At 33.5% G+C, this 22,663-nt stretch overlaps 4 protein-coding genes across 4 annotated transcripts; 3 read left to right on the top strand and 1 right to left on the bottom strand.

The window, feature by feature from the left end:
• Positions 1-5,498: 5,498 nt before the first annotated feature.
• Positions 5,499-6,936, top strand: LOC102624236 (mitogen-activated protein kinase kinase kinase 20). Its single transcript, XM_006484522.4, has one exon. It carries the CDS (start codon positions 5,641-5,643, stop codon positions 6,730-6,732), a length of 1,092 nt encoding a protein of 363 aa, XP_006484585.2. The 5' UTR covers positions 5,499-5,640; the 3' UTR covers positions 6,733-6,936.
• A 751-nt stretch (positions 6,937-7,687) lies between these two features.
• Positions 7,688-11,187, top strand: LOC102608063 (uncharacterized). The gene is made up of 7 exons (XM_006484474.4): positions 7,688-7,964; positions 8,438-8,468; positions 8,565-8,583; positions 8,995-9,092; positions 10,158-10,256; positions 10,614-10,786; positions 10,949-11,187. The coding sequence occupies exons 1-7, from the start codon at positions 7,806-7,808 to the stop codon at positions 11,033-11,035; spliced, it is 666 nt and encodes a 221-aa protein (XP_006484537.1). The 5' UTR covers positions 7,688-7,805; the 3' UTR covers positions 11,036-11,187.
• LOC102607755 (cytochrome P450 86B1) lies at positions 11,144-14,164 on the bottom strand. The gene is made up of 2 exons (XM_006484473.4): positions 12,524-14,164; positions 11,144-11,757 (listed from the first exon to the last, which is right to left on the bottom strand). Exons 1-2 carry the CDS (start codon positions 13,808-13,810, stop codon positions 11,362-11,364), a joined length of 1,683 nt encoding a protein of 560 aa, XP_006484536.1. The 5' UTR covers positions 13,811-14,164; the 3' UTR covers positions 11,144-11,361.
• A 3,493-nt stretch (positions 14,165-17,657) lies between these two features.
• LOC102608354 (serine carboxypeptidase-like 35) lies at positions 17,658-22,322 on the top strand. Its single transcript, XM_006484475.3, has 8 exons — positions 17,658-18,118; positions 19,871-19,978; positions 20,108-20,296; positions 20,424-20,512; positions 20,610-20,891; positions 20,997-21,133; positions 21,755-21,847; positions 21,956-22,322. The coding sequence occupies exons 1-8, from the start codon at positions 17,851-17,853 to the stop codon at positions 22,212-22,214; spliced, it is 1,425 nt and encodes a 474-aa protein (XP_006484538.1). The 5' UTR covers positions 17,658-17,850; the 3' UTR covers positions 22,215-22,322.
• The last annotated feature ends 341 nt before the right edge of the window (positions 22,323-22,663 follow it).

The following is a 22,663-nucleotide window of genomic DNA, read 5'->3' as shown; positions in this document are numbered from 1 at the left end:
ACAATTATGAAAAGTTGAAAACGGTTCAATTATGACAATGTAATAGTTTTCAAAGAGAACATTCGATTATTATTCTTTGTACTATATATGTGCTATATTTGAGCCTTGATTGATAATCCAGTATTCAGCCTTTGTCAGCTGCACCACTTTTCCAAAGGAAATTCTTACAAAATAGAACCTTCTGTTAATAGAATTTTTTTTAAAGTGCTGGATTGCCCCAAAATTAAAAAAAAAAAACACTAAATTGATCATAAAATTCAACCCAAATCTCACGGTTTGTCAAAATATCACAACATGCAAAAACAAAAGGAAAACTTTATTATTCACTACCTTTCTTATGACTTATGTGAGTTTGGATTCATATTTTTAAACCACGTAACTCTTTGAAACATGTAATATTTACATCATCTGGTAAAGTTTCCTTGCTTTTCTCCTCCTTCCCCCTCATTTTTAACCTTTTTTTTAAATGATATATTTATAACTTTATGCTAGCAATAACTTTACATACTTGTACAACAAATAGTAACATTTTATTTGAGTCATTATGACAACTCTCTGTTCAATTCAACAAGCACTTTGCATAGCCACCAAGCCTTTGGCCGAAGTGGCTTGTGAGCGCAGCGATTCAAGCCCCCACAATACTTTTGTGGGGGCTAAATATTTATAATCTCTTCTCCTTTACAAAACGCAAGTGGAGCTGTTATTTGTATCTGATTGTAAATATCAGTGTAATATCTGTTATAAAAGCAGTATATCTGATTATAAATATCAGTGTAATATCTATTATAATAGCAATTGTGTGTAATGTAATGTCTGCTATAATAGCAGTTGTAAATATTTATGTAATGCAGTAATCTGATGCGTAATCAGTATTAAAAAAATGTAGTCAATATTAAAAAAAAGCACTTTGCATAGAGTAATAGAATTATATTTTCTATACATTAGAGTACAAGTTTCACCTCCCAATGGATGTAAATTCCCAAACTATACTCGATAGACCTTTGGATTGAATTGCAAAATGTATAAATTTATACTCCTATTTTAAATTGTACATATCTATAGATTGTAGACCATTAAAAATAAAAAGAAAAAAATTCAATGTATAATCCTTTAATTTTATTTTACAATTCTATATTGTATTTAATGTTACAAATTAATTGTTAGTTCTTTTAAAGCTATAAATCGAAAATGCATGTATATTGCAAGTTGAACGTAAACTATTAAAAAATGACGTAACTTCATTTTCATTTGTAAACGCTGGAAAAAATATATATTAAACGAAAAACAAATACAAGATTACGGATTAAAATCTTCTCTTAAGTAAAAATTTATGTGTTTATTGGTGATTACCAAATTTAAAATATAAAAAAGTTAAATCTTATTTATTTATTATTACTACATGACACATGGTATAATATTATTAAAAGATCAAGAATGGTAAGATCGGGTGAGGACCCTAATCTCAAGATTACAATTACCATAAGCAAGCCCTTAAAAAGAAACAATGTCAGGGTCAGATTGGAAAATTGATACAAAGCGTCATCAAGTAAGCGCTGCAACGTAAGTGAAGGAGGCGGACCCCCTACCCACCCCCGACAAGATGAATATTGCAACTCCCAAAATTGACAAACACTTTGTATCATTTTATTTTAGACATTCTTGGATTTTTGGTCTTATAAAATTAATTAATGTTATTTTAAAGAAAGCTTCCACAGGTGAACTTCTTACGTGTATAGTGTTAACAGAAATACGTAAAGGGAAAAGGACAAGCACACCCCTAACGATTTAGGTAAAGGGATAAAAATTCCCCTAACGTTTTAAAAAAAAAATTTAAACCCCCAATTTATTATAATTTTACCATTATACCCTTCTAGTATATAAAATAATTATTAGATTATCCAATTTGTCTATATATTGTTAATAAAATTATAACTATACCTTCATTGTCTCATTCCTCTATTTAAATTTTTATCAATAATCAATTTTCAAAAAAGATATCTACACACTTAAAAAAATTGGAAATAAATTATAATTTTAAAAATAAAATTGGTTATTAATAACATAGAAAATTGGTTATAAATGTACAAGTTTAAATGATTGACATGTGGAGAATTGTTAAATATACAAGTTTAAAGTTTAAATAAAATTGATTATTAATAACCAATTTTATTTTTAAAATTATAATTTATTTACAATTTTTTTAGGTGTATAGATGTCTTTTTTGAAAATTAGTTATTGATAAAAATTTAAATAGAGGAATTAGGAAATGAGGGTATATTTAATTTTTTTTATAATATCCAATTTGTCTATTTACAATTTTATTAACAATATATAGACAAATTGGATATTTAATAAAAAAATTTATATGCTAGAAGGACATAATGGTAAAATTATAATAAATTAGGGTGTAAATATTATTTTTAAAATATTAGGAAAAATTTTATCCCTTTATCTAAATGTTGGGGGTGTGTTTGTCCTTTTCTCATATGTAAATTATGGAGGATGGCTCTATCTCGACTCCAGGATGCCTGAACTGACTCGGGCCGGCCCATTTCATTTTCAATATTAACGGTCCTATTGTTTTCTCGATAGCGTCGAGTTGAGAATTTTGCTCATATTTGTTAGGCAAAGTCTATTCGAACAATCGCTTCATTAGTTCTACTGCTTATTTTATGAAATCTAAGTGATTGCTATTTTATTGCCTATTTAGGTCATAATGAAGAGGAAGGAAGTGATAATTATGAGGATGAAGGGGTATACTACTTATTTCATTGTAATTAATGTTCTATTTCACTATAATCCCATGTGTTTATTTGTTGGGCGGCTTTGTGTTTCTAATCATGCATTTAAAAGATAAAACTGTTATATGCTGTTTCATTGCCATTGTTGCTGACGTAACAAAGACTCTCTTACTTAATGTTTTTGTTGCTGAAATAAATTTGAGCTTTATACCCTTAATCTTACATTTTTAAGTAAACACATAAATTAAGTAAAAAATTGAGATTTACGTTGATTAGTCATGAATCTGAGGTTGTAGACTTGTTATGAAACTTCTATAGGCTACTACAAATTGAATCCAAGCCACTGCAACTTGCCTCCTTTCCTCAATTCAACATTTGAATGATTTGCACAATCACAACACGAGCGCGCGCGCGCACACACTATTGGCAGAGAAAGATAGAGAGGTGCACTGCACTCTATCCTCAATTCTGTGAACAGTAAACTCTCAATGGGTTGAATCACTTAAATACTATTGTTAAGTGTAAAGACCCCTCATGTATTAGTACAAAATTCCTTATCTCATTATGAGATAAAATAACACAACTAAAGGTTATATTTGTCCGTAATATACTACTATATAGGGTGCGACAAAATTAGAATCATTAACATAATATTTGATCACTTAGTAAATATGTCTGTAAAAATTGCTCATTAATATTTGACATTGGTTACGTATTAATTCCGTAAAAATATAAAACAAATAAAATGATTTATGCTAGTCCACAATATGTGAGAAATAAATCCAATATTTGTAAATCTTTCATTGAGGTGGCCAATGACGATTTGAGAAGTTCTCTGGGGTGAAAAAAAGAAGAAGAGAACTGCCTACATTGTGTGGTGGTTTCTTCAATGACCGAGACTAAATATTAATCGAGGCCTATTGGGAGACTTTTATTAGTTGAACCCATTAATCTGTAAGATCAGAAAAACAATGACTTGTAACCATGCCATAACACTTTTCTTTTTTGAGTTTTTGATGTTCTTGTTTATCGCCACGTCACCTTTCGAGGAAACTATAATGATCGGAAATTGCCTACATTGTCAGATGTCTTTTCGATGATTGAGATACATAGCTAGCTACATGATATCCCCTTGAGTGGCCGCTCTTTTAATTACTTTTGAAAATGGATGTTTATTTAATCAATTAGTCATTTTTTTTGGAACCAAAAACCGTATTTATGATGCAATAATTGGCCCTGCTTTGTTTGAGACCCCTGTGGTAGTTTTCCTCTTTCTGGTTAATCTGATGTTTGGGAGGAAAGCAAATAATTTCCTATACATGATGCAGTTAAAATAAATCCCTTCCGCTGATGCTCTTCTTGTTTTGATACTGTTAAATTGGTTTGACGACACTCCTCCATATGATTAGGGGCAGTTAACCGAGAATGTCCGGTTTGATTAATGTAAGGGCTTTATTTGTTGATCTTGCAGTGCGGTTTGGGAGCATCAGTTGCTGCTATCAAAGCTGTTTCCAAGGCTGTGGATGGCTGAAGTATAGCTGGAACCTGATTTCGCTGGCCTCTTCCACACCCTGCAGCACTCTGAGAAGCTGTTTTTTATGTATACACCGTGCACAATTATTAATACTATTCTGGTTTTGAAATAATTGTACACACTTAGCTGGGAAACTATTGATATAGATGAGCCTTCGTTCCTCATTTTTCCACCTCTCATCACTCATCAGTGTACTATTACTAAGTAACATGTATGCGCATAACATATTACCAGTGTTAAAAGTCTTTTTTTTCAAGCCAAATGGTTCATTGGAGGTGGTCTTGTCTATCTGTTGATGACACAGTATCATTTATCTTTTATTTTATTTTTAATTTTTAGTATAATTGTTGTCTCACAATATGGATCCTTGATAACATAAATATAAATAGCAGTTATTTTTCTTTTACTATTTAAATTATTGTGAAATAACAAATACTTTCAACAAGTGTTGTACCCTAATATTTTATTATTACAGAATTATAAAATCTTGTATTTTACTATTTTTTTGTTAGTTGACCGCTTCGATGATCATACATTTGTATGTTGTTCAATTTTATCGATAATTAATAATTATAGAAATCTTTGGTTGCCATTTTTTTTGGGTACAATTATAAACGTTTAATTCATTTTTTGGCCTCTAAATAGAATAGTGAAACTTATTTAGCTTTATTAGAATTTATGTGTTTTTTAAGTAAGGGCAAAATTGAAATTTTGTAGGTCAACTAACGGTCAACTTAGAAAAAAAGCAGCAAATTGTAAAATTTTACATTTCTTTAGTAGTAAAATGTTGTTGTACAATACTTGCTGTATCTATTTTTTTATTTAATAATTACTTAAGTAATAAAAAGAAAATAATCTGTATAAATAAGATTGCAATTTCACATTCTTTAAAACATATTCCCATACAATGATAGAAACACTATACATAGATTTTTGGGCTTGTGAAATTAACTACTATGCTTTATAGAAGGCAAGTTACCCACAACATTTTCACAAAATTAAAAATTAATGAATCATAAACTACGTATATAGAATGGTATTAATTAAAAGTAACCATATATTGCGTATATAAAAAGTATATATATACGCCAAGAATGGCCTGAACCGACTAGGCCTGGCCCAGCCCATTTAGCCATGTGTTTTCAAAATTAACGCGATTTTAACGGTCATATTTTTTCCTCGACAGCGTCGAGTCGAGAGTCCTGCGTATATATCACGCAAAGTCTGGCCTTGCGCGCCTCAAAATCAAACCTGCGCAAACAAAACCCTTCAAGAAACGAGCAACAATAAGAATTTCGTCCCAAAAGGAAACAGAAAACACTTGAAGTTCAAGAAACGAGAAACAAGAAGAAGAAATTGTTTGCAATGATGGATAGCGATGGGACTTCTTGGTTTAGAGGCCGGGTCATTGGCCAAGGAAGCTTCGGGTGCGTCTTTATTGCAAAACCCAAATCGAATTCAAGCTTTTTACCGCCATTGATGGCCGTTAAATCCGCAGAAGTCTCTGCTTCTGCTTCCCTCCAGAAAGAGAAGGAGGTTTTCGACAATCTCAACGGTTGCCCTTTTGTGCTGGAGTGTTTTGGCGAAGAAATCACAATGGGCGAAAATGGGGAGATGGCTTACAATTTGTTGTTAGAATATGCTGCTGGTGGAACCCTAGGCGATTTAATTGAAAAGTGTAACGGCAATGGGTTACCGGAAAAAGATGTTAGACACTTTACTAGGTGCATTCTTGAAGGGATTGGTCACATTCACGATTCTGGCTATGTACATTGTGATGTGAAACCAGATAATATTCTTCTTGTGGCAACTCAATCTGGCAAGTTTGTTGCAAAAATTGCTGATCTGGGGGTGGCAAAAAGATCGAGACACTGCAAGAGACAAAAGTTTGATCCTTCAATGAGAGGAACTCCACTCTATTTGGCACCCGAAACTGTTGTTCAACATATGCAAGAGGCCCCTTCTGATATCTGGGCCCTAGGCTGTGTGGTTCTGGAAATGCTTAGTGGAAGGCAAGCTTGGGTTGTGAAAGAGGATTGCAGTATTGATCAGTTGTTTAGCATTATTGGTGATGAGCATTCCTTGCCGGAAATTCCATCTAGGGTTTCCAAAGAAGCCAGAGATTTTTTGAGGAGATGCTTTGTGCGAAAACCGGCCTTTAGATTTACTGCCGAGATGCTATTGGATGATCCATTTGTGAAGGGGGTCGATGAAGAATTGTCTAGAGAACTGGAGGGTGATTATTCACAAGGAGAGGTGACTTTGTCTAATGCAGATGCCGAATCTTGTTCTCCAGAGTGTATAAGTTTCATACCATTAGAGGCCAATTCCTCGTTATCTTCTTGGGGTTCTGCTCAAAGAACAAATGAAGGATCAACCATAACCGTGAAAGAGCTGTCTTCAAATCCTACAGTGTTCTGCCGTTCCTTTTTTGCCATACCTGCATTAGCAAGATGACGGTCTCTGTTCATGGCGACATTTGTTGTTCTTTTATGTATATATACACACTTCAGTGAAGTAAATGACATCTAATTCTTTATTCTTTGTAGAGAATGTGAGGTTTTTTTCATTCATGGTTTAGATTAACGATATGTATAGATTAGTAAGAGTTTGTAATGTGACCCATTTATAACTACATAAATATCTAATCACTCTCTAATATACACTAGTTTTGCTTCAATGATTGCGAAGTCACTTTTAAAATATTGATTTAGAAATCAATGTTCTTCTTATATGCTTCCCTCATTGACCAAGAAGAACTTGAGTGGTGTTGAACCCTAACATTGACCTTTTAAAAACACGGCTTGGCAAATGATGCTTATCAGATTGCGTAACATAATTTCACTTGCTGAAGATGTGAAAATATTGGTTAAAGAGTAGAAATCTTTGGCCCTTTCTCAGTTTCTTAGAAAATTATCACTACTTGCAAAAAAATTTGAGACGCCATACTTAATGGGGATCTTTTCCCACATCGGTTTCACCATTTACATGGTTGTTGATCTTTCTTTTAGTATCATCATGTTCCGTGCTCCCTCTGTATGCCGGCATCCTGACGGTGACTAACCAGCTAGGCAGTCACAAGCTAAAAAATGGTAGTTGAGGGCTCCTATAACACATATTAAAGCCTAAGTTGTGGTTGCTGATTCAGTTAATATGGTATTTGGATTGTGTCCACCTACTTACTTGGTTTGGAGATCAGAAAAGGTCTCCTTTTCAAATGTTAGTTAGCTTCTTTGCATTTGCTTGGAAGTTAGGATACTGGGTGGTACTATAATTTTTTTTTCCTTTTTTCGTTCATTAATAAAAGATATCACCTGTACGAAAGGAAAATGGATGGAGACTCGATGCATTTTAGACTTTTCACAGAACATTTGACATGTCTATAAAATAAATGATAATGGCATCACGTTTGTCAAATTTTGAAGTCAATGAAGCACGTCCTTGCAAAAGTTCCCCGAAATAAAATCAAAATCAGTAGCAGGTATTTGTATTTTGCGTAGCGGTCTGTGTTGCGTCGTTTGCAGGGTAAAATGGAGAGCAGAGTGAGAAAAGCAGAGAAGCTGGTGGAGAGAAGCATGAAAGGAAACGACGCGTCGCATGACGCTTCTCACGTTTGGAGGGTCAGAGACCTCGCCCTCTCCCTCGCGCGTGAGGAAGGCCTCGCTTCCAATCCCGACTCCATGGAAATCGTATTGTTCCTCTTAACACCCCCCCTTTTTTTTCCAATTAATTTCTCACTTTTTGTCTATAAAAATTGAACCACAAGAATAATTCATGCCCAAATAGCTGATTATTACCGCTAATTTACTCACTTAGGTCGTGTCACTGAGTGTGACACATCAGATGATACGTCAGTTGAAATTCAAACTATGTAATCCCAGCTTTGTAGGTGGAGTGGTACTTTATTTGCTTCTGTGATAAAATATTTAACTCAAGATTCAACGCTGTATATTTGCTTTTGTGATAAAATATGCAACTCAAGATTCAACGCTTTACCATCATTTGTGTGATGGTATAGAGTCGCTGTGCCGATATAGATACCTATTATTTGCTACTCTGTCTAATTTAGTTGGATGCAAGGAGGAACTTTGATGATTTTGTTAGTTCCTCCTTTAACTGTGGCTTCTTCTATAAACTATTCTTCGTTTCGTGTGGCCCGCAGGTGGAGCTTGCTGCACTTCTCCATGATATAGGTATTTGTACGATTTTGAAATGCCTTTCATTGCTATCTTGTTTATTGTATTCTTTGAAAATTGCTAATAATTTCTCATTCCGGATGTTTACTGCAGGTGACTACAAGTATCTGAGGTTTGCACTTACTCTTGCGTCGGCTCAATCCTCGGATGAACATGCTATTTGGTTCGATATTTATTATACATTTTACATATTTGGCTGGTACAAAAGTTAAATCCCCTGTTGGGTTTCTGGAAAATTGCTCATTGATGGAGCTTGTGTTTGTTTAATGCATGCAAATAATGTATTATTATAGTTTTGATCATATATTGTAAGCTATTTTCATACTTTTAAACTGCTTTTAAGTGCGCCAATGTCTGACTCTTACCTTTGTGTTCCAGAACTATATAATTGAAGTTTAATTTTCTGCTTACATAAGGCCTGGTGGACTGATTTCTTTTTCATCCCTCTCTCCTTCTCTAAACCTTTTGTTTGAATTTGCCTCCTATCCATTCCTGATCTGTAAGTTACTGCTATTTCATGTAGAGATCCATCCGAGGAGAAGATAGTTGAGAATTTTCTTGAGGATGAGGGGTTAGAAGAAAGCAAGAAAATGAGAATATTAAATATCATTAAGAAAATGGGTGAGCTATTTCTTATAGCTATTGTTTATGAATTTACCAATGTTCTGAATTTCTGATTACATTTTACTTCTTCCCTTTATTGTTCCAAGTATGTGAATTTACTTTCAGATCTGATATGTATAATTTCACCCACAGAATTTGGTGATTACTGCTTTTAATTATTGTATTTGTGGCAAATTTTTATGGCATTTGAGAATCTTTGGGTGCTGTTGTCTATTCAATGACTCTTTTTCTTCATTGTCTCAATAGTGCATTATGTCTTCCTTATATTACCTGCAGATTTCAGTGTTAAACACTGTTTTTGTTTTTTTCCTTAGTTATTTATTTACTTTTCAAATCTTTATTACCAATTTTATTTCATTTATTCTCTAAAAAAACGTAGCCATAGTGCAATTGTTGTTATGTCATAAAGCAAGAAAAGGGTGTTTCAAAGGCAAAGTCATTTATGATATACATACTGCAGTTGCTGGGACATGTGTATACGGCATGTTTGCTTTAGTACATATGCATAATACATATTGCATTTATGGAGATGGAGATGTTAGTGCTCTAGATTTTATACTTTGCTGCTGTATTTGTATGCATATTGTGATTACAGGGATGGCGCTCTGAACTTGTATCTTTGTATTTTGTATTATTGTGTGCTCCTTCGTTTTGATTTTTGTCCATTACATCATATATTTCCTCACCATGATGATAGTGCCCACAAGGTCTCTAGCTTCTTTTTCTTTCTTTTTTCCCTTCTTTGGGATTCAACCTTTTTCTTGATTGTTGTCTAGATTATTTACCTCTTTCCTTTGACACAGATCGATTCTATCTTAGGTATGAATTTCTATTGTTTTTCTGTTTCAGACACACAAGTATGCACAATTTCCAGCTATTCAGAATTCTTTATATATTCAGGTTCTTTAGGTCCTAGTCAGTTATCGATTCACATTCAGTTGTATTTAGCTTTTGCAGTTTTGTTTGCATGAGGCATTTGTGCTTTTCTTGTATGCTTGGTCAAATAGGCATTAATAGATAAAAAACAGAACTCTTAAGAGTTACCTATATTCCAATTTTCAGGTTTCAAAGATGAAATTGCCGGGCTTGCAAATGCTGAATTTTCTCCAGAGTTTGGTGTGGTGCAAGATGCTGATCGGCTTGACGCAATTGGTGCTATTGGTAATTTTTTAAATTGAAAAATGCTTCAACCTGAAAACCAGTTTTTCATCTATCATTTTCTTTCATCTAACTTAAACAAGTATGATGAGTTCAAACTTCTACGGACTTTATACTGTTTTACATTTCCCAACTTCAAGAATTATATTCTGAGATAGCGTTTTCCATTTCAATGGCTCTTGGTCTCGAGAGGCAAGGTTGCTTTCTTTTTGTATTTCATCAATATTCATTGTTCATAAAGTTTAGTATTTCTGTTTAATTTGGTGAATACTTTCAGTGCTAACTGCTTGGGATATCAGACTATCAGAGGATATTGTAATTCTCCTGGAAATAAAATTTTATATCGGCCATCAATTTCAGGAATTGCTCGCTGCTTTACATTTGGTGGAAGTCGGAACAGAGTTCTTCATGATCCTGCCATTAAGCCGCGGTCAGATGTATCTAAAGAACAGTACATGAAGAAAGAGGAGCAGACAACAGTGAACCATTTTCATGAGAAGCTTCTCAAGCTAAAGGACTTGATGAAAACAGAGGTAACATGAATTGAATTTGATGCGTACCGTCATATTGGCTTGTCTCACGAACCTACAGTTGAATAAACGTATTTGCATGTTGCATCAATATCGTTACATTATTATGTGATTGATTATATAGTACAATGGAATTTGAGCATTGTTTAAACTCATATTTATCAGGCTGGGCGGAGAAGGGCAGAGAAAAGACACAAGTTCATGGAGGAATTTTTGATGGAGTTCTATGAAGAGTGGGATGGGAAAGCTTGATTCTTTAATTCTTCCCATTTCAAATGATTTCATATTCAACTTAGTACTGATATAATTAAAATTCAGAATCAAGTATTTGTAAGTAACAATATGTAATGATGACATGAATGAACAGTCCAATAAGCATCATCAACTCCTTTATTCAGATGTAATATCTGTGAACATATTTAAATACAACCCTTTATATTTCAATCTAAATTATGTTTCAATCAATTCCATGCATTTCTAACAAATATATATTGCAATACCAATAATAATAATAAGGCTAAAAAATTATGAAAAGCAAACATATTTTATTGACTCAAAGTGAGCTCTCAATTTATCATTCACTTGAAGTATTTTTGCAGCTCAGACTCATCTCGCTTGCATAGGTTCACCTTCAAGCCATGCTTCATGTACATTGTCAACGCAAGCTTTGGTGCCACCGGATGACCCTTCACCACCTTAACACGGTAGCGGTAAATGATGGAGGCGGCAGCGTATTTCATCTGATAGTAGGCGAAATCTTTGCCGAGGCAGAGCCTGGGGCCACCGTTGAAGGCAGTGAACTTGTAGGCTGATTCACTCGTATAACGGCCGTCTCTTAGCCATCTTTCTGGCTTGAATTCTCTACAATCCTTTCCCCATATTGCCTCCATTCTTCCCATTGCATAAATTGCATATATCACTTTTGTTCCCTTCTTTACAGCTGTCCCATCTGGAAATACATCGTCTTCAACCACCTAAACACAATTACAATATGAAATTTTATTGAAATATCATACAAAAGTGACATTTTGAGCGGATATTTAACAAGAAGGGGTATCATCAAAAAGACTCAATGGCTACAAGAATGAGTCTGAGCCCGCCATGTTTACATAAATATTCTTGTATAATCTTCCAGTTGTGAAATGCTTAAGTAATTGTCTCTTAAGTCTCTTCCCGTTTAATCAATAGACTCTTAAATTAAGGACCTTTGTGCCATTACTTTAAGCAAGGATATAAATGGTTTTTTCAAATGCGAAGGGAAAAGGACAGAAAAAATGATGAATGTAAGACCTTCAATTAGTTTAGACCTATATATTTATATTAGGTCTTAGTTTAATTCGTCGTCTATATTTAGGTAATCAACTTCAAGTTTCACAATTCTTTTTTACTAAATTCTTTTTCGATGATGTCTTAACATCCAAACATAATAAAGATATATGTCGTTAGGTAAACAAGAAATTGACCAAATCATAGCTTATCAAAGGATCAAATAAAATTAATTGTATTAACCCATTTTGCAACTTTCCATTAGCATACAAGGAGTCACATGTTGTTCTCTAGGTACCTTTATCTTCTATTAACGTATAACATTCATAAAAACAAAATGCTCACAATCAAATTTAAATTCTGATCAATTTTCATATTATGATCATGGCAACCTAATGAAAAAATTACCCAAAAAATGATAATGTAAAAGCATAAATCAAAAGGTGATTATTAACTAATTAGTTAATGAATTACCTCTTTGTGATCAACAGGCACAGAGGGATACAACCTCAAAGCCTCTGATAATGCAGCTTGCAAATAATCCATTTTTTTAATCTCCTCAGGCTTAAACACCAATGAATTACTGCTACTCTCCTTCATTTTCCCGTCTTCTCTTTCAGCAATTATCCCACAAACCTCCCCAAGAATCTTCTCCTCGACCTCCGGATTCCGATCAAGCAACCAGAAGAACCAGCTCAGTGCCACCGAAGAGGTATCCCTTCCGGCAAGAATAAAGTTGACACAAATATCCCGCAAGAACTTATCCGAGAATGGCACCCCCTGCTCATCCTTTAACCTCATGAACACAGTCAATATATCTGATCTCTGCATCATGCTGTTGCTTTGCATGGACAGCTCCTTCTTTCGAGTTAGTATCACTTCATCAGCAAACTCATCGACACCCTTTATGGATCTTTTCAGCTTCTTCTCGTTACCTATATCAAGAAACCTCATCGTTTTCCACACACAAGTAGGGGTGACGAAACGCAACACCGTCGCCTCGGTTGCATCCTCGAAGGCCTTAGCAAACGGGATCTCGGGTAACCCTACCCGTAAACACCCCGGATCAGCCCCGAAAGCTATCATGCATACATTATCGAACGTCAGTCTCAGTAATACGTCCTGTAGATCAATAGCCGCCGAGCTGTTTAATGAACTTTCGAGGACAGGTAAGAGTCTGGAGTGCACAAGCTCGAACAACGACTCGGTCGTCATTTGCCGGAACTTTGCAGAATGGAACTCGATGCTGGAGGTCTTTCTTTGCCGGAGCCACGTCTCGTCGTCGGCGTTGAATATCCCGTCACCCAAAAGATCACGAACGGTGTCGCGGAAGTAATGTCCTTTAGGGAAGTTGGGGAACTTGGTCTTGAGAAGATGCTCAAGGTTACGAGGATCGGAGGTGACGACACAATTGAGGCTGCTAAGCCAGGGACCTTTGAATCTAAACGTTCCGCTTTGGCTTATAATGATGTCGGTCATCCATTCGTACATGTTGCCCTGGAGACCGGAGATGAGAGACGGTAACATGCCTAGGAATGGCCATATGGGCAGCCCGTAACGTTTTTTCTTCCTCAGTGAATGTATGGCTATGAAGACAAATAGGGCTAGAAAAAGCTCTAAAATTTGGACGTCAAGCAAGAAAAAGAGCCCCCGGGAAACGAAGTTTCCGGCGAGTTTGTGATCGGAGGAGGAGAGGGAAGTGAGATTAGAGCTAGGGCTGATCATGGTGTTTGGTTGATAGGAAATGCAATTGCTATGCATTGCACGCACAGGTTAATTAGTTGGGAATGAATGTTGCTGGTCATGTGTTATATGGGGGGTGCGAGCTAGTTCGTGTTTTCTTGGCGTGCAAAGTTTCGGCTCAAATTGGTTTGATTTGGTGAGCTGAAAGTTAAAAATTGTGTGTCTGTGTGGGGGCTATTCGCTTTGGGGAACATGTGACTATTGATGTTATGGGCTACTTTTTAGGGTTATAGGAATGTTTTGCAATCTTGTCAAAGACCAATGAGAATTGAAGTTGATTTCAATTCTTTTTAGAGTGTCAAAGGTGAATTACTACAACTAATATTCGGGTCTTGAAACATGAAAATTTTCAAGAGGATGGAAAGTGGGTGGCGACGGATAACCTAAGCGGCAACTGTTTCCACAGTTTTAATTGGCCAAGTTTTTTTTTTTTCATTTTTGCGCTTTGTTTAATGCAACAATTAATATAATGTGACGATCCATTGTTTTAATTAGCACATAGAACAAAATTGATAGGTGGTATTGGTTAATGTTAATCAACAGCTTTATCTCTAAGTATAATATACGTGGCAAAATTTTAGCCAGCTACGTAACCTTGATGGGTCTAGACTATTACACTTGGCCAAATTATTTCTCAGCTTTGATTTTGGATTGAATCTACTTGAGGACAAGGACTGAAACCCACCTCCAGTTTTCTAAGTAGAAATTGCTGCATATGAATACAGTGAAGTTGATATTGGATAGTGGTTTAATTAATTGTATGTGGGTCATCTAAGTACCTTTTTTATTTCTTGCATTCTTGGTTTATGAAATTGGTGATCTATAACTATTTCAAAGATTTAGGATAATCTTTTAAAATTCTTTTTGAGACTTCGATTTGATGATTCAAGATTGAAACATTTACTCTAATTAATTCAAAAAAACCCGATTAATTTTCCTATGAGTTTCTTTTGAGTAAAATATATGTAAACAAATAATAGTTTTATAAGTAAGAGCATAAAACTAGTTAAATTTAAACTATAAAGATATCATTAATAAACACTACATATGAAACAAGATTTCTGAAAATTCATAAGGATTTAAATCAAGAGAGGAATTAACAACAAAGTGTTGGCTCTACTGGTAATTGAGTCTTCTTAAGTGGCTTGATTGAGTTTGCTCCCCAGTTCGAGCCGCAGGAAAGTCGCTTTTGTTGGGAGAACATGTGCCCGAGCGGAGACTTCTAGTCTGAGTTGTGGTACGGGCTTAAAGGTGCCTCCCACAGTTGGGGTCCTCCCCAGGATACCTCGTGGTCAAAAAAAAAAAAAAATCAAGAGAGGAATCTAATTTATTTAGTGACTCATAATCTCGATTTATTTATGCAGATGAGAAATATTTGAGCATTACCACGTGTTAATTCCAAAAAATAATCCAAATGTAATTGGCAAGTTCATCAAGATTTGAATACTTCTCAACATGTTTTGAAACAAATAATTATAATAATATTTATGCACATGACGGCACAGTGCCATCGCGTTACTAATCAAATGGCAGAAACATTTGAGGTCATCCATAGTCAGCAGAAACTTCCATTAATCTTTCAAAAGTCCTTTCATGTAATTTCCACTGAGGTTATATAGTTGTTAATATGAGCTGGGGGTTTATTAGAAGTTTAATGGAGTGTTGATAGCATAGTGGTGTTGTAGAGCTTTGAACATAACTCACATGGCCCAAAGCCTACGTGGAAGGTCTGATAAGAGATTGAATTCCCATGAATATTTCTTTTTCGCATTTACTTAATGTCAGTTTGGTATGTCTTATTTAATAACTATAAATATTTATTTAATCTCATAAATTTTTTTAATAAATTTTTTAAAGATTAAATAATCTATTTTATCTCTATTAGTAGAAGTTTAAATTTTGAACTTTTATGAGTAGAGGTTGAAACGCTTATTTAATATATTAATATGTCTAAAATATTTTTTTTACCTTATTTGACAATCTTATTTCACTCATTTTATAACATAAATTTAAAAAATTTAATTATTAAATTAATTTTATAATCTTTAATAAAAACTCTTATTGATAAATAAACAATTAAAATTATTTTTTGTGAAAGCTTTATTTGTGAAAGTTCTAGTAAGAAAAGCTATATTAAAATAAGCTCTATTTGAAAAAACTATACCAAGTAGAACCCTAATTTTATTGCTATAATTATTTTCCTCAAAATATATGATTCATCAACCATATAAGGTATTTGGGATTTAATTTTTCATATTTAACTAGATAAAATTATGGGGAAAAAGCCCTTTTCACCCTCGGGATTTAATGCAATAACTCATTTTATCATTGTTATTTAAACAATAGCCACTTCATTCCTGCTTATTAAATAGTAGCCCAAAATATCCTTTCATTAATTTATTGTTAGTTTACCTGTAATTAATTGAGGGTAAAGTAGGATTTTTCAATTATGGATGTATAAACTATTTTAAAATAAAAATTTCAAACACAATTATATAATATCTGACTTTTTGCATAAATTTAAAATTTAAGGATAATTTAGTTAAATAAAAAATAACAATAAAGAATATGCAATATGTGTGTGTGTCTCCATGTGCACGTGTGTGTTCATTAAATTATTATGGAGCATTTTAAATTTGTCTTTTTGTATGTTTAGTGTGTATTTTTAAGTAAATAAAGGAGCATGTGTTTACTTTTGATAAAATAATAGTACTGATTGATTATTTATTTATCTATCTTGCCTATATTAAAGTTATAACAAGTTAAAGGGAAAAAAAATCACTCCAGTGCATGTGAAGTCTATCTCTCTCTCTTTTTAATTCTGTCTTAAATACATATTTTACATATTATTTGGTGTTATTATTACTTATTCATTAAGCTATTCTTAAAATTTAAATTTATGCAGAAAATCATATGTTATTTAATTGTGTTTGAGAGTTTTATTTCAAAATAATTTATAAATCCATGATTGAAAAATCTTATTTTGTCTTCAATGAATTATAAAGGAAATTAACAGTAGATTAATAGAATGGTGTTTTGGGTTATTGTTTTAAAAATAGGGATAAAATTGACTATTATTTTAAAAAATTAGAATAAAATTAGTTATTACAAGAGTGACAAAGACTTTTTTTCCTGAAATCATGTTTCACTTCTTTTGATACTTTTGTCCAGCTTCTAAACTACAACCATCAAAAGTTATTTAATCAATTTTATAATATTTTGATGAAATATCTAAAATTATCCTTATTATTGTTATCAACATCAAAAGTAAAAGTCGATTTATCAAATATTATAAACTTTTATTTTTAGGTCACAATAAGAATATTGACTTAAAAATCACATCACAATAATACCAAATTTAGCCTAAGTCTCTGTTTGTCATTTGTTTTATCCTTTATATATGGTTAGTTAAAAATAAAAAAATAAATTAGTAACTTATGCTAAATAGTCCTTATGGTCCAAATTATTAAAATTTGAAATCAAAATAACTCCATCCAACAATAAAATGTAAAAATTTGGAACAAATTTATTTTTTATATTTATATATATTTAAAAAAAATAGAGGTGTAGACAAAGTTGGAATGAAATTTTTTAATTTCTATTTCTTCTCTAATATTCTAACTCAAGTGGTCAATTAAATAAAATTACGTAAAAACCATCCAAGACCCATAAAACATTTTGGATGATAACGATTGATATAAAGAGTTGTAAAATGATAAAATAATAATAATAAATTTTAATGTCTTGATAATGTGACTTTTTGTACATGTGAATTTTAGCACATTTTATTTTCCAACAATAATTGAATTATTAGGGTAAAAAATCCTGTGTTTTTCAAATATCCATTTATTTGTACCCTTTCTCTCTTGCCACCAACCCCACTCTCTTGTACACACACATGTTTGTTTCCTTGTTTTGTTTCTTTTTTTTCTCTTCTTCTTCTTCACTTTCCCACGAGCACGCACTCTCTCTAGTCTCCATACACACAGGCTCCGGTAAATTAACTAAAAGAACAGATTTTTGAGCTGTGTGATTGAATTTGAGGCGCAGTAGCTTCAATGGGAAGTACGAGCAACTGTCTACTTTGTTTCATGCTTTGTACGCTGCTAGTTTCTGCCGTGGCTTCTAGAAGCAGAGTAACTCATCAAACAACTGAAGCAGATGCAGATAGAGTGAGGGACCTGCCGGGTCAACCCAAAGTTGAGTTCAAACACTATGCCGGGTACGTGAAGCTCCGGCCGAACGACCACAAAGCTTTGTTCTACTGGTTCTTTGAAGCCCAAAAGGGAGTTTCTAGCAAGCCTCTAGTTCTTTGGCTCAATGGAGGTTCCTTTTCTTTTCCCTCACTTAAATTTTCTTTCCTGCTGCTTTCTCATGATGTTTCTATTTGGTCCTCTTTTTTTTTTTTTTTTTTTTTTAATTTTACATTCATATTTAAATTTTAAAAAGAACAAAAAAGCGTTTTCCAAATTGGTACAATAATATCCGCCACCAACGGTACAATCTTCAAAGAAAAAAAGTAATATTTCTTTCCAAGGGTTTTCTTCAGTTATATTTGTTATAATTTATAATAAGATTTTTTTTTTTAGTATAAAAATAAATAACAATGAGATCAAGTGAGTTAATGGTTATATTTTACTTGATTATAAATTACATTAAATATACTAATAAATCTTTAGTTTAGTGGTAGAGTCTTTCCATTTACAACATGAAAATAAAGATTATGGGTTAATTACAGTCGTATTAAGCTCGAACTGCTTTACTTTCATTAAAATATGTTCTTGCCGTTATCTTTGACGGCAAGAATCGTTCACTTTTGTCCGGGCACACAAAAATAGTAGTGGAACGTCTGTCAGTGTCAGTTCAGGGCTCGTAGCAGGCCTGCAGTTTTGTTCTTTTTCCTTTCAATGATTTTTGTTTTCAAATAACGACGAAGAATATTCTCCGTCAATTTTAACGGCTCTCGGTCGATTTACTGTTTAAACTAAAAAATAATTCATGATGATTGATGATTTATTGAGAAAATTTTCATTTTAACCGCACTCCGGTCAATTTTAGATGATGAATTTCAGAATTTCTCAACTACGACTAACGCAACGCCTTTTATAAAAATTATAGTAATAATTTCTGTACTTTTTAAGAAAATGGGAAACACAATCATTTCGGTCCCGGTTCGTGGCGGGCCATATCGGAGCCATCATTGCCTCCGTCGCGAAATAGTAGCCGTTGATCGTGTCTATTGCGCTTCGTGATCAAATGTCGTGTTTTTTTTTTTTTTTTTTTCAACTTTGGTCGTGATTCTCACCCCGTTGTTTTAAATTTGTGTCTCATTTTCTCTGAAACGGACAAATTTGAAGGCAGGTAAAAAAAGAAAAAAAAAAACACTTGGCGACAAGCCTGGGGGGACCTTTTTGAATACTACGACTGGCATTCGTCAATGACGACATGGTCAAAAGAAATGTTTTTTTTTTTTTTTTTTTTTGAATAAGAAAGGAATCTGCCCATTTCGTCTTTTAATTTCTAATTAAATTCGTGGAAAATTTACTCCGATTGGGACTGCGGAGAAAGTAGCATTAACATTTAATGGGAATGAAAAATTGGAAATATTTAAAATCGGCAATGACCCGATAATTTGTTGATTGATTGATGATAGGCTGTCAATGGGTTTTAATCAATTCACTAGCCACTTGTTTGGTCATTGTTAAGTTACGTTTAACATATCTTACACCACACACAGCATCAATAACGAATTCCATTAATGTGGTACTATTAATATGTTTAGTGTAAATTACGTTAAACACCGCCGAAGCTTAATACTATAGAGGAAATTAAGTGAAGTACTTCAGATACAAATTATGTTAAAATCTCTAACTTAAGAGACTCCTTTATTAATTATGTTAGAATCTCAACTATTACGTGTCGTTAATTTATTAAATAATAAATTTTATAACTTGTAAATAAATAATCTCACAAAGAAGATATCATAATATGTGGCGTTATTATGAAATATCTTGTGCTAGAATTGCAATTAATGACATAATAATATCATGTGCAATAATCTATCTTAATAAATTTTAGGGCCTGGCTGCTCGTCGATAGCCTATGGAGCTGCACAAGAACTTGGACCATTCCTGGTTGGTGGCAATGGAAGTCGACTCAAATTCAACAAATATTCTTGGAACAAAGGTAATGGGATATTTCATTATGATGCCATGTGATAGTATTGCTCGTCATAATACAATCGCTAGAATTAAGTTTTTCTCTTGCAAATATGTCTGTATCCTAATAATCTGTATTCTTTACTGCTGTAATTAGCTGCCAATATGCTGTTCTTGGAGGCTCCAGTGGGTGTAGGCTTTTCATACACCAACAATTCTGAAGATTTACATAAACTTGGCGATCAAGTTACAGCAAATGATTCTTATGCATTCTTGATTGGATGGTTCAAAAGATTTCCAAACTTCAAATCCCATGACTTTTACATTGCTGGAGAAAGCTATGCCGGTACCACTTTTTTTTTTTTTTTTTATAAAAAAATATTACTCTAAAATTTATTTTTCATATTTATTTGTTCATTCTCTGTAGCGACTAATGTGTACTAATCTTTTTTGTGATCATTTGTTTTAACAAGGTCATTATGTTCCTCAACTTGCTGAGCTCATTCACGAAAGAAACATAAGAGCTGGCAAAGACTCATTTATAAATCTTAAGGGTTTCATGGTAAATATTAATCAACTAAGCCTAATCATCTCATTAATTTTTTTTTTTTTTTATTGTATTATTCACTGTACATGTGTGGCTAAAAATAAAAATTCAGATAGGGAATGCCGTGATCAATGATCCAACGGACACCAAAGGGCTAGTGGATTATGCATGGAGTCATGCAATTATATCAGACAAACTCTACAAAGATATAAGCAAGGAATGTGATTTTGGGCAAAGCATGATAAGAAGCAATTGCAATGATCATATCAGAGGCTTTGTTGAAGCTTATGCTGAAATTGACATCTACAGCATTTACTCTCCAGTTTGTTTGGATTCTCTTGATGGTAAAGCTCCTCCAAAACTGATGGTCGCCCCTCATCTCCTGACTCAACATGTAAGTTAAAAACACCAAGTTAAATTTTACAGTATGCATGGAGAATACCTAAGACCTTTTTTTTTCCTTTTAATTAATTCAGTCCGTTATGTGCATGGCTTTCAGGACCTGTGGCATAGGCTACCGTCAGGATACGATCCGTGCGCGGAAGACTATGTGATGAAATTCTTCAACAGAGAAGATGTTCAGAGGGCCCTACATGCCAATATCACCAAACTGTCCTACCCATACACCACTTGCAGGTAAGCATTTCATATGCAACTTAACTCCATTATATATAAATTGAAGTGCCCACCAAAACCTGGAAACTTGCACGCACTTATGTCAATCATTGAAGCAGAGCTTTCTTTCTGTTGGCCGGCCATAGATAATTTAATGTAAATGGTGCAGTGAGATTTTTGATCTCTCATTTTCATTAATTACTTTCTTTCACAATCTTAGGCTTTTAGCCATCCACCTGTCCTTCTCCTATCTTTTCACTGCTGTTTGTTTGTTTGTGGTAATTAACATTGAACATTTACAACAAAGCAAGATACACAAGCTCTACAGCTTCATTCAGTTGCCACTTTCCATTGGCTTTCGATTTCTAAATAATTAATGCCTTCAACTATAGTTATATTCCTCTACACACACACACACACATACATATATATTACATGTTACCTGTTCTTTTTATATATATTACTTGCTACTTTTTAAGATAAAGAACCGTTATTGTCGTTTAAAAAAAGTCTTATAGATAATATCGACGTTACCTAAAATGTTATACCATCATCTAATTGCATATTATTACATTTTGTCATATACACACAATGTATTTACAATGATTTTGAATTTGGTGCTAAACGTATGCATGTGTGTAGTGGTGTTATAAGTAAGTGGAATGACTCTGCCGAAACTGTGTTACCCATCATTCAAAAGCTCTTAAATGCTGGCTTGCGCATCTGGGTCTACAGGTACTACATATAAATTCATGTTGTAAGTTTCATGTATTAGGTTATGATTCCGATTTACATTTAATAGTATCCCTTCCCTTAGTAGTAACATAAAACGTATTGGTGCAGTGGTGACACAGATGGGAGGGTGCCAGTGACATCAACAAGATACAGCATAAACAAAATGGGGCTAAAGATAAAGGAAGAATGGAGGGCTTGGTTTCACAAGCATCAAGTGGCTGGCTGGGTTGAGACTTATGAGAAAGGTCTTACTTTGGTCACCGTCCGCGGCGCCGGCCACCAAGTTCCTGCTTTTGCACCTGCTCAGTCACTTTCTCTCTTCACCAAGTTCCTATCTGCAGCTACCTTGCCATCTGCTCGTTTCTAGCTACTCTTCCAAATAAATTAAGCCCCAGTTTGGACAATTCCATTGGAAATGCATTAATTTTTCTCTATATATTGTTCAATGGAAATAGAAAGGGCGGGCTAAAAATTATTTCGAACACTTGTTACTTTTTGCACTCAACACTCGTATACCAATTTTAAAAAATTAAATTTTATTTTATACTCTTTAAAATTTCAAAAAGATAAATAAAAATATTAAATTTGTAAATAAAAATTAACGCCGCGTATAACTAAAGATTGTTACTTTAAATTATTTAAATTAATTAACTTTATTTATTTAAAACGCCAGTAAAACCATTCAGTACACTCAATTTCTAGAGATTTAACAAAATTTTACAACAATATAATCAAGTCCAAGTTGTAAACAAATTATTTAACAAAAATACAGTTAATAATTTTTTTTGTTTATTTATATTCAATTGAATTTCGCTC

This window comes from Citrus sinensis, chromosome 4 (genome assembly GCF_022201045.2).
Source record: "Citrus sinensis cultivar Valencia sweet orange chromosome 4, DVS_A1.0, whole genome shotgun sequence".
NCBI lineage: Eukaryota > Viridiplantae > Streptophyta > Magnoliopsida > Sapindales > Rutaceae > Citrus > Citrus sinensis.
The sequence above is the reverse complement of the archived record's forward strand: the minus strand, read 5'-3'. Positions and strand labels throughout refer to the sequence as shown.

Bases quoted from the DNA above. Each gene is read 5' to 3' on its own strand.
- LOC102607755 (XM_006484473.4), bottom strand. From the start codon at position 13,810: ATGCATAGCAATTGCATTTCCTATCAACCAAACACCATGATCAGCCCT. The intron at 11,758-12,523 runs GTAATTCATTAA...AATTGTGTTTAG, and splicing joins TGCCTGTTGATCACAAAGAG to GTGGTTGAAGACGATGTATT.
- LOC102608063 (XM_006484474.4), top strand. From the start codon at position 7,806: ATGGAGAGCAGAGTGAGAAAAGCAGAGAAGCTGGTGGAGAGAAGCATG. The intron at 9,093-10,157 runs GTGAGCTATTTC...TCCAATTTTCAG, and splicing joins AAATATCATTAAGAAAATGG to GTTTCAAAGATGAAATTGCC. The intron at 10,787-10,948 runs GTAACATGAATT...CATATTTATCAG, and splicing joins AGGACTTGATGAAAACAGAG to GCTGGGCGGAGAAGGGCAGA.
- LOC102624236 (XM_006484522.4), top strand. From the start codon at position 5,641: ATGATGGATAGCGATGGGACTTCTTGGTTTAGAGGCCGGGTCATTGGC.
- LOC102608354 (XM_006484475.3), top strand. From the start codon at position 17,851: ATGGGAAGTACGAGCAACTGTCTACTTTGTTTCATGCTTTGTACGCTG. The intron at 19,979-20,107 runs GTAATGGGATAT...TGCTGTAATTAG, and splicing joins CAAATATTCTTGGAACAAAG to CTGCCAATATGCTGTTCTTG. The intron at 20,297-20,423 runs GTACCACTTTTT...TGTTTTAACAAG, and splicing joins TGCTGGAGAAAGCTATGCCG to GTCATTATGTTCCTCAACTT.